We start from the raw sequence: 10,659 nt of genomic DNA, 5'->3' as shown, positions 1-10,659 counted from the left end.
CCCTGGATGTATCTGGGTGAGAGTCAGGCTGGGAACAGGGGCCCCCAAGCTGGGAGGCCTGAGAAGGCTACTGCCAGAGACACACCTGAGCTGGCTAAGGATGGAGGGGGATGGAGAGAGGGTGAGTTTCAGAGGATGACCAGATCTGGTGACCAGGTGGCCATGAGGAGAGCCTGAGATGGGAGTGATGGGTGCCCAGCCCAGAGAAGGAGAGGAGAGGCTGAGGCCCAGGCAGGACCCAAAAGGACTTTATTTCTGGCACAAGGAGGGGGGCAGGGGACACCCCTTGTCCCTGAGGGTCCCAGAGTTGCAGGCAGGCTGGTCATGATCCTGCTGAGTGGAGAAAAGACCCACCCACCCCGGCCCCCAGCTGTCTCTGGCGATCCTGCGGCTCCAGCAGGTAGGGACTACACGTCATCCTCGGACACCAGGCAGTAGAAGTCCGTGCGGGCGCTGTAGTTGCGGGAGCCGAGGTCCGAGATGTCCACCTCACTGCCCCGGGCCTCTCCAAGTGAGACCCCACTTGCCTGCGGTGGAGCTGATGGCTCCCCAAAGATGGGCCCTCGGACACCTGGGGAGGGGGCACCACCAGGCCTGAGGCTGGGCTGCCCACAGCCTGCCCTCTGCCAGGACCCCCTGCCTGGGGGTCACTCCCTGCTCACCCTCCTCAAGGTGGCATTGAGATCCTGGAGGTTCCCAGCCAGGCCTTGGGCCCGAGTGCCTCCGGGAAAGGCAGTGAGGGGTGGTGAGAGATCAGGCCCATCCACGGGCTGCAGAGAGGAGTCCCCGACACTTGGGTCCCTTTCTGGGCTCCTCAACCCTGCGCAGCCTCCCTCCACGGCAGGCCGAGCTTCTCAGGGTGGGGGGTGGGGCCGGGTGGGCATACCCAGGTCCCCCTCGGGGTCGGGGTCCAGGTCCGGGTCCAGGGTCCGACCCTCCGGGACGCGGCCTCGCACGATCAACATGGGGTCCTTATCATCCTGCAGCCGGGTCTGGGGATCTCCCTCCGTCGTTCGGTACTGCACCTTTCGTGGCAGCGCCAGCTGCAGCTCTTTCCAAAAGTCGGAGGAAGGCGTCTGGGGGCCAGGGTGGGGCGGTTGGCGTGTGAGCACATAGAGGGGTGCGAACGCTGGAAGCCCCCGGCATCCAGCCCCAAAGGACACACCATGCATCGCGCTCACCGGCTCCAGGACCTTGAAGAGGCCCCTCCTGGGGCACCAGGCACGGAGCCCCCGCCCACGGGGTCCCACGCACAAAGCCCCCCGCACCAGCTTCCCTTGGGGGGTCCCCCACAAGCCCGCCCCCGCACCACGGAGCCGGGCCTCCAGAGCAGCAGGGTCACCAGGTGGCGGTGCTGGCGCAGCAGGCGCAGCGCGGGGTGCGCGGGGTCGCGCCGCGGGCCCTCGAACGTGATGAAGATGGGTCGGCGCGTGAGCTCCAGCAGCCGGCACAGGCCCTCCCTGCGGGGCGGCACCGTCAGGCCGGGCGCGGCCGGGACTCACCCCCGCCCCGCACGGAACCCACCGGAAGCTGTGGCTGCACCAGGCGCGGCGCAGGAAGGCGTCCGACAGCACTACGACCAGGCGGCGGCAGCGGCTCAGGTTCACCAGCAGGTCGGCCGAGGGCTCTGCGGGGACCGGGCGTCGGCGGGGCTGGGCCGGGAGCCGGGCCCTAAGGGGCGGGGCCCGGGACCAGAGTGGGGCGGGGCTCCTAGGAGAAGTAGGGCGGGACCAGGTCGGGGCGCCTGGGGGGCGGGGCGCGGGCAGGGACGGGGTGGAGCCCGGGCGGGGCGGGGCGCCGCGGTACCGGCGTGCGGCAGGAGGTCGCGGTCGTCCAGGAAGAGCTTGTAACCCCGGCGCCGCTCCAGCTGCGGCTTCAGGATGAAGTTCACGAACTTCCTGTCCTCGGGGCTGTCGCTGTAGGAGACGTAGGCATCGTAGAGCTTCCCGTCTGCGGACGGCGGCGGGTCAGCGCGGCCACTCTCCTGTCCCGGGTTCCCCACTGTCTCCCCGCGGTCAGGGCGCAGGCCCGCCCCCCAGACACCGCCCCCGCGGGTCCCGCCACCGGCCGCGCCTAAGCCTTCCCCAGCGCGGGATTCCGAGAGGAGCCCGCGGGCCGGATCCCGGCCGCCGCCCTCATGCCGACCTGGCCCCTTTTCTGGACCATGCTCGCCCCTCCCTCGCCGGGTCACCCCGCGCCCCCCCCCCACACTCCCCCAGAGCTCCCGTCCGTCCATCCCCCACTCACCGTTCATCTCCACCTCGCCGTACGCATCCTGGTACCAGAGCAGCACATTGAGCCGACACTTGACGTACAGCAGCGCTGCCAGCAGCAGGGCCAGCAGGACCAGGAGAGAGGCCAGCACCGCGGCCACGTGGCCTGCTGAGCCTGGGGACAGAGCTGCAGACTGAGCCACTGCATTCCCCAGCCTCTACGCTCCCCAGGTGCCCCTAGGCCTCCCTCCTGCCCTTGACCCAGTGTGCCCCTCACCAGCTCTACGAAGAGTGAAGGAGGAGGAGCTGGCGTTCTGGATGGAGCAGGTGAAGGCCCCATAGTCGTCAGTACTGGTCAGGTTGATCCCCAGGACACTGGACGCAAGCACCTCTGACAAGTTGGACTTGATCCTGGGGAGACCAGGCCACACCTTCTCACCTGGGGCCCAAGAGCATCAGTGGGCACCCCAGAGCCCCACCTGTCTGGGGCTCACCCAGGGAAGCTGTGGATTTGGACTTCCTGGGCAGCCCTTGGGCCTTAAGCTATGAGAAGTGGCCAGGACCTGGAGGAGTGTGGATCTGTTTGGGGACGATCACCCTAACCCTGGGTCTGGGTCCTAGGGTCCTCTGATCCCAGGTTTGGCCCGGCGGCCAGTGCCTCGTTCAGGCCCTCTGCTGGCACCTGTAGCCCTGGGTGGTCTATAGAGTGAGTGTTTACAGGGCCATCAGTCCCTGCGGTCACTGACTTTCAGTCTGCGTCCAGAGTGGCACTCTGTCATGTCATGTCTGGGCAGTCACTCCCCAGCGCAAGTCCAGGTAGTTGTAGACCAGGTGTAGGTCAGAGAGGCCACTGGCCATGGGTGTGTCCAGGGGGGTCACTCTGGCCCCGGACACTCCGGCCTCTTACCAGGAGTCCTCATGGAGGTCGTAGTGGCTTTCATTGCCCAGCACCAGCCCATCTTTCAGCCACTGGACTGAGGGTAGGGGACAGTGGGGCCCAGAGACCACCCAGGCCGTGCAGTTCAGAGTGACCACACTGCCCAGGGCAGGCCACAGGACCTGGTTTCCAGACGGGGAGAGGAAGTCAGGGGCCCTGTCGCAGACACCTGCGGAGAGAGCACCCAGTGGGTTACCTGTGCCTGGGATGCCGAGCTCCCACTGTCCACAGACAGACTGCGGGCCAGGGAAAAACAAGATGGCCAGTGGTGTGGGTTGCTTGGTAGCCACACCATGGCATCCACAAGTCCTATGGTGGACAGAGCCTGGCGCTTGGCACGTCTTCCCCCAGCAGTGGCTGGGTCTTGAGAGGACATTGGGACGGAGGACAGTGGCTAGTCACAGCTGAGCTGACTCATGCGGCCCAGCGGGGCCCATCTGGCTGTTCGTCCACCCAGAACATGGGCCCCCACATCCCCTGTGCGCCTGTTGCCCACTGCTGTGAAGCTCACCCAGGTGAGGGGCCAGGCTCCGTGGGTTTGGGGGCTCTTCTGCCTGAGATGGGAGCCTGGGATTCCAGGACCCTCTCCTGGCCCCAGGCAAGCCTTCCCACCTCCCTGACAGCTGAACTCTTTCACCTTTAAATCAGGGTGATGAGCCCTAGCAGGGGATCAGAGATGACCACCATCATCTTGGTAGTGTGGTTCCCAGCAACCCACATCTACCCACCTCGCTCCCCATGTCCCCCACCAGCGCCCACTCCCAGTACCCCTGAGCTTTACTGACCCCCACGGGCCCGGCCTGGAGGCCTTGGGTGGGAGAGGGCTCAGGGCCATCCTGACCCTGGGGTCAGGACCGTGGGCCATGGGAGTGGTGAGCAGAGGCCTTTGTACCCCTGGCTTGAGGCCGAGCAGAAAGCCCAAGCAGCATCGCAGCGTGGAGCCAGCCTGAGGGGCAGGGGTGGGAGTGGGGCCCGTGCCGTCCCTCTCTGACCCGTCTACCTGCCATGGTCTGGCCGGGACCTCCTCGGGGGGCCACCCCAGGCTCCACGGGGCAACTTGGCCGAGCCAACCGGTATCCCAAGGGCTGGGCAGGACTCACTCTCTGTCCTTGTGACCAGTCAGTCAGGGTGCCAGGATGGGTCGCAGGCTGCTGCCATTCCCAGGGAACAAGTTAAACAAGAACAGGGTGAGTTAACGTGTAACTTCGGCCACAGACAGCACCACCTCTGCACCAGGGTCCTCATAGATGCCAGCAGGACACCCAGACTCCAGCACCTTACACATGGCCAGAGTGGGCACTACCTCACAGAGCCCAGGGGGCTGGGAGGGGCACATGGACAGACTTCCACCTGCCCCAGGGCAGCTGTGATGGCCCAGGGTGGGGCAGTGGATGTGCATCCCCCCCAGCACCCCTCATGACGCCAGGAGTTGGCCTCTTTCCCGCTGTCGCCGGGGAGAGGGCTGCCACATACAGGGGTGCTACAGTGTGGGCTGCACTCAGCCAGGCCCTGGGAGCTTGAGGGGCACAAGTGCCAGGCGGCCTGACCCTGAGCCACGCTCCCAATGGTAAAACTTTGTTCTGGACCCAGCCCCGCGGGCACACATGTGCACGTGAACACAACACCTGGGCCAGGCAAGGTCGTGGAGGCCAGGCTGGGCCGAGTCCGCTGCGAGAGGCCTCACGGGGCACCCCTCCTTCTGGGTCCTGTGCCCGCATGCCCCCCATTTGTCATTTCCAAACCCAGAGACTTTGTCCACTTGTCCTTCCAGTGCTCCGAGGGAAGCCCCCACCCCACCGGCAGGTGACTCTTCTCTCCTATGCGGGGTCTGGGACCACTTTTGGCCCAGATTGGCAGCAGCCACATGTGCCTCCTGACACAAAAGGGAGCTGGCTGAGAGGAGGGAGTGGGAAGCCCCCAGCACGGAGCCTTCACTGACAGCCTCCTTGGCAGCAGGCCCCAGGCCAACTCCTCCCGGGTGCCCAGGTTCACCCCGTTGGTCCAGCAGTACTCATGGAGCACCTACTCCGCTCCGTCCCTGCTGAGTGGACACACTGGGGCCGAGTGCGGGGACTGAGCTGAGGCCCTCTCCCTGGCTCCCTCGGGCTGTCTTCCCTGCCCTTTGGACCCCTAAGGCTTTGCAGGGGCTGGAATTTCCTCAGGAATTGGAGCATCAGGCACGTTCCCAAGGAGGTTCCCTCCAGAAGCCCTTCAGGGTGGAGGGCAGTCCTGGGAAAGCCCTTGAAGCAGGAGAGCTAGCCCACTGAGGGGCTGCGGAGGACTGGGCAGCTCACACCCCTGCTCAGCATGCCCAGAAGGACGTGCCCCAGCCCAGCAGGTCCCAGGGCAACTCCTGCAGTGGTCTCTTGACCTCCGCACGCTCAGACCTCCTACCCTGGAAAGGCAGCCCGACCCTCCCGAAAGTTAAGGCCCAACTGCATGGTCAGGTGCCAGGTGTCCTCCCCCTGCACACCTCTACCCTGCACAGTCTCTGTTGCACACTCCGCCCTCTCTCTTTGCACACCTGCACTAAACTCCTATCTTGGTCCATGTGCACACATGCACACTCTCCACACCTCCAATACTCTTGTGGGCCACACACCTGGACACAGTGCACACACTTGCAACAGTTCCCACAGGGCGCACAGCCATGAGCATTGCACACACCCCACCCCCCACACAGTGCACCTCACACCTACCCTTGGCCGCCAGTGGCGCACACACAGCCTCCCATCACCCCTCACTCTCACAGGCACACACATGTGTGCACACACATCCCATACATGCTGTGGACCTCCCCTGCGCCAGGCCAGACTCCGAGGACAGGCCTCAGGCGGGAACGGTGTCAGAGGATGAGGATGCAGGCACACATGGAGCAGCGGGGCTGAGTGGGAGGGCACAAAGTCACCTGGTTCCGGCTTTTTCCTCCTGGGGGGGATGTCGGTCACTGAGGTCATTGGCGTGTGCTTGGGAGCAAGCTCTCTGCTCAGCTGGGCCCCCAGCCCGGTCCAAAGCACCACAGCTGTCTGGGACGCATGGCCAAGGACGGTGAGGACCTGGCTTTTGTTTGTGCGTTTATTCAGAGCTTTCCTCGTAGCTTCCTGGCCTCGCAGTCACATCCTCTCCTAACCCTAACCCCACCCAGGCACCCACCCCTCGCAGGCGGGCGGGCAGTTGGTGGTTCTTGCCGCCCCGCCTGCCCCGCTCTTCCTGTAACTCTGAGTCAAGCGGCTCCTTCCTCTGGGGCCCGCCCCAGCCCACCAGGCACCCTACTTCCCGCAGCCAGGCCTGGGGGGATTGCAGAGGGCCTGGGGCCCGGGGCGATGTGCGGGGGTGCTGGCAAGGAGACCCCCAGTCAGGGCCATCTTGCACACACACGAGGAGGGCCAGCTGGGCGATGTGGTCCGCTTCCTGGACACCCCCCATGATGCCACACCCGGGAGGGGAGGGAGTCTCCATGTCGTGCCCCCTGGCCTAAGTGAGCAGCCTCCTACCTGTGCGGGAGGGGGTCCTGTGGAACTCTTACCAGTAATGGGGCCTTGAGCAGGGCCCTTGGCCCCTCCCTGTCTACCTCCCAGGCATAGCCCCTAAACCATGAGCAGTTACAAGGCGGCTGTGGTATCATGTGGACCTTGGTTTCAGGCAGTCATGGGAGGGCAGTGCCCCCTTTTCCAGATAAGGAAGCAAACAGGAGGCTTCGAGAGAGGCTCCTGGGCTCTGAGCCCAGGTGGGGGCCAGTCAGCATCTCCTGTTGTCACCACTGACTCCCCCACCCCACCCTAGACTGACCTGGGACTCAGGGCCTAGCAACAGGTGGCTGGTATCACTGCCCAGAGAAGTCGGGGGGGCAAGGGTCCCCTTCAGCCGGACCCTGCCCTCACCCACACAGGGGTGGGGCCCACAGTGGAGCTGCTCAGTGCAGCACCAATTTTCCTACATCCTTGATCTGACCCTGACCCAGCCCTGTTCAAAGCCCCCTGTGGCCCTCAAGACCTTTGGGTGATGGTGCATCTTGGGCTTGGGGACCTCAGAACTGGCGGGAAGGAAGCCTGACGGCACCTCTCCTCCGCTGAGCCTTGGCTTCCTCGATGCATGCTGGAGCTGGTACTAAACTCGCTGCGAAGGTGCACCTGTGGGCTCTGGCGCCAGAGGGTGGACAGCGAAGCACCTAATGCATAGGTTAGCGCCACCGGTAGTCATTGACCTGCCCAGGATACCCAGGCAGGAAGCAAAGAACTAGGCTTTCCCCCGTGTCCCCAACCAGCCTTGGCAGCTCCTGCCAGACTGCCCGCTGCTCTGTGTGCCCATCTGTGCCACCATCTCACAGCCATGCCTGGACACTCTCACCCTCCCTCGCCCCCGAGGCCCACTCTCCAAAGTGAACATAAACACCCACATCGCCTCCGGCACTCTCCAGACCGGCCCTTCGACTCCAAGCCCGCTCCCTGCACCTCCCACCCCCTCTGCCCCACACCCTGTGGTTCCCAGAAAGGCCCAGCTTCTCCAGGCACTTGAGCTGGGTGCGCGCGGTGGGGCTGCTGTCCCCGAGCCTCGGTGTTGGCCTAGCCCCCGGCCAGCGCATGCTCCCTGTTCCCTCCGCACTGCCTAGTGTGCTGCTCAGCACCCCATAGTCTCCGAACATCTCCCCCTCATCTGGAACGCGCAGCCCCTCCGCGTGTGGCGCCTGCTGCGCCCCCGGACGTCTCTCCTGAAGGAAAGAACGTGCATAAGAGGCTGTGGCCCCGCAGGCCCAGAGGCTCTGTCCTGCTCCCCGGGCACACATTGCCACACCCCCCGCATTCCGCGCTCCGCCTCCCACGGGGGTGGACCTGCCTTAGGACCCCCCCACCTTCCCTGTGCGGTAAGCAGGCGGCTCGGCGGCGCGCGCGGAGGGCGGCTCGGGAGCGCTCTCGGAGGGCTGCCGGGAGCGGGGACGTGCGCAGAGAGCGCGGTGATGCGGGAGCGCGCACGGAGGTCGAGGGGGGCGGGCGGGACCGCGCAAGAAAGTCAAGGGGCGGGCGGGACCGCGCTCGGAGGTCGGAGCGCGCTGACGGAGCGTGGGAGCGCGCACGGAAGTCAGAGGTGGCGGGGCGCGGGGCCGCGCACGGAGGGCGGGGGCGAGCTGACGGGGAGAGCTCCGCCCGGCGACCCGTGGCCGCAGTCCCTGCTGTTGCTCGGTCGGCCCCCGGCGCCCCGGGAGGCCTCAGGCCTGGGATCCGAGTCTGTAGCGGACGTGGGGGTCCCCGCACGCCCAGAGCCTCCCCCTCCCTCTTCCGCGCAAAAATCACGAGGAAGCCACTACCCACGTCGGGCGGAGCAGGAAGGGCAGCCGTTGCCCACCCTGGGCCGAAGGGGCCGGGACGCAGACGAGCTCGGGCTTCCGGGCAACGCGGTCAGCCGGCCCGGCTCCGTGCCACTTCCTGCGGGACCGCGTCCGCCATGGCCCAGAGGCTCCTCGGGGCGAGGCGCACCCGGGTCGCCCAAGCTCCAGTCCTGGTCCCCGCTCCCGGGAGCCTGCGACTTCCACTCATCCCCGTGGGTCTGAGCCGCGACTGCCACTCACCTGCTGCCAAGACCTGGGACTCGCGCGACCGCGAGGCGGGGCGGCTCACCTGGTCCAGGTGCGCAGCGGCGACAGCCCCGGCGGCGGCGGCAGGTGCAGCCCCGCCCAGCAGCCAGGGCCGAGGGCGGACCCAAGTGTCCCGCTTTGCGCCCAAGGCTGGCGCTCAAGAGTGTCCACTCAGCCCCTGGGAGCCGGGGCCGCATGGCCTGGGGCAGAGGCCAAACCGGCCCAGCCTGCCTGGAGAGTCTCGGAGCCCCCGGACTCCTCGAGCCTCCACCGTCCCCAAGGGCACCTTTTGTGGGTCTGCCCCCTCCTCCCCAGCTCTTCCTCTTCCTCCAGGAAGCCTGCCTTGACTCTGGCTCCTGAGGCCCAGGTGCAGGGAGGGTAGGACTTCAATAAGGCGCTCCTCCTTTGGAAGCCCATAGAAAACCAGAGGAGGGCCAGGCTACACATTCCGGACCTTTCCACAGCTGGACCTGTTTCCCATCCAGCCCTGAGGGCAGACGCAATCCACCGGAGGCCCAGAAATCAACATAAAGAGTCTTTTCCTGTTTTATTATAGAAAGTTCTGTTGGCTGAGGGGAGCCAGGGAGGTGGGGTCAGGGCCCCTGACCAGCCAGAATCGGGGTGGGGCAGGACCTGGGTCAGGAAATGGGCTGGGTTTTCATGCGTTGTGAGCGCATGAGAAGACTCCACTGTCAGTTCCATGGGTGGCAGGGGTCACTCAAGAGTTCAAGTCAGGGCTGTGCCGAGCCCGAGCTCTAACGGACAGAACAGCCACCATCAGTGCTCCTGAGACGCCCTGAGCCACAGACATACACGGACCCACGTGTGTAGGGGCCTCCGGGCACCCCACGTATACACCCACACACACACAGGCCTTCTTTCTGCCCCCCAGGCCTACACAGTAGGCGTAGGAGGCGGTGGTGGCGGCTCTGAGCCTTGGCTCCTGGGCACCAGCAACTCTTGACCAGCTCGGGGTCCCCTACACATCTGTGCTCCTGGGACTGGATCTGGAGGCAGGAAAAGGATTGGTGGGGATCAGAGCCAGGCCCCACCCTGGGGCCTCTCCAGGCTCCCTCTCACCCTGGCTGCCCCCACCCCCCAGGCTGGGGCCTGGCCTCAGCGCCCACACCTCAGCTTCTCCAGGAGCCTCTGGTACTTCTCATCCAGAACCTTGTTCTTCACCATCTGGGGCACGTCAGGCACCAGCCAGGCAGCGATGAGTTTGATGCACAAGGCCACGTGCTGGGGGCGGTGGAGACGGCCAACCAGGGGTTTCAGGGGTGGGGGTCCCAGAGGAGGGCTGGAGAGAGCTGCCCCCCCCCCTCTGCCCCAGTCCTCGCCCACCTCAAAGAGGATGAGGAAGGCCAGGCGGATGGCCAGGAGGACCCAGAACTGCTCGGAGAAGTTGTAGTCCCCAGCGTTGCGATAGTCCCTGTACCTGGGATGGGGAAGCACCTGAGTCAGGGGTCAGGAGTTCAGAGGGCACTCACGGGAGTAGGGGAGGGTGGGGGTCCAAACCTGCACTCGGTCACATCCTCCAGGTCCTCTATCCCGTCGGGGTCCTGGAAGTCCTTGGTGTAGAACAAGGACAGGCTGTGGTTGACATAGCCTGTGAGACAGCTGGGAGGGCAGAGGAGCAGGGGTGTGTCGGCCACAGGGTGCGGCCTCTCGGGCCCTGGGGTGCCTCCCTGGAGCTACTCCATGTCTGGGGGGGCCAGTCAGGGAGGGGCACAGCACTGCCCCATCCTTCATTTCTATACATGGGAGAAACCAAAGGGCCTCTGGGTACCACCAGCTGCCTTCCCTGCCTGAGCTGAGGGGAGCCTTCTGGTGGGATCCCTGAGGGCTGAGTAAGGGCACTCCTCTGCCCTCGCACTGAGCAGGCTGCGAAGGGCCTGACTTTGGGAGGGGAGCCATTCTGGTCGTGCCTGCTCTGAAAA

General features: G+C 65.6%; 2 protein-coding genes across 17 annotated transcripts in view; both read right to left on the bottom strand.

Moving 5' to 3' along the window:
• Positions 1-232: 232 nt before the first annotated feature.
• On the bottom strand, positions 233-9,254 carry SIGIRR (single Ig and TIR domain containing). Of its 15 annotated transcripts, none has more exons than XM_070229060.1 (11): positions 7,144-8,100; positions 6,059-6,176; positions 4,151-4,301; positions 3,121-3,319; positions 2,491-2,624; positions 2,248-2,388; positions 1,807-1,950; positions 1,525-1,627; positions 1,310-1,460; positions 887-1,076; positions 233-571 (listed from the first exon to the last, which is right to left on the bottom strand). In XM_070229060.1, exons 3-11 carry the CDS (start codon positions 4,155-4,157, stop codon positions 408-410), a joined length of 1,233 nt encoding a protein of 410 aa, XP_070085161.1. In that variant the 5' UTR covers positions 4,158-4,301; positions 6,059-6,176; positions 7,144-8,100; the 3' UTR covers positions 233-407. The 15 variants fall into 15 exon arrangements, with proteins under 15 accessions (XP_070085161.1, XP_070085163.1, XP_070085165.1 ...); XM_070229062.1 differs by having other exon boundaries at positions 4,151-4,298; XM_070229064.1 differs by lacking the exons at positions 6,059-6,176; positions 7,144-8,100 and adding an exon at positions 8,763-9,254.
• ANO9 (anoctamin 9) overlaps positions 9,248-10,659 on the bottom strand; it is a 19,067-nt gene continuing 17,655 nt past the window's right edge. For both annotated transcript variants that reach the window (XM_005598407.4, XM_070229051.1), the window contains exons 21-24: positions 10,238-10,339; positions 10,064-10,157; positions 9,849-9,961; positions 9,248-9,726 (exon numbers count right to left, since the gene is read on the bottom strand). In XM_005598407.4, coding sequence (XP_005598464.1) covers positions 9,699-9,726; positions 9,849-9,961; positions 10,064-10,157; positions 10,238-10,339 — 337 coding nt within the window. In that variant the 3' untranslated portion in view covers positions 9,248-9,698. The remainder of the gene's footprint in view (positions 9,727-9,848; positions 9,962-10,063; positions 10,158-10,237; positions 10,340-10,659) is intronic.

The sequence above is a fragment of the Equus caballus genome, chromosome 12 (assembly GCF_041296265.1).
Source record: "Equus caballus isolate H_3958 breed thoroughbred chromosome 12, TB-T2T, whole genome shotgun sequence".
In the NCBI taxonomy this organism is placed as follows: Eukaryota; Metazoa; Chordata; class Mammalia; order Perissodactyla; family Equidae; genus Equus; species Equus caballus.
The sequence above is the reverse complement of the archived record's forward strand: the minus strand, read 5'-3'. Positions and strand labels throughout refer to the sequence as shown.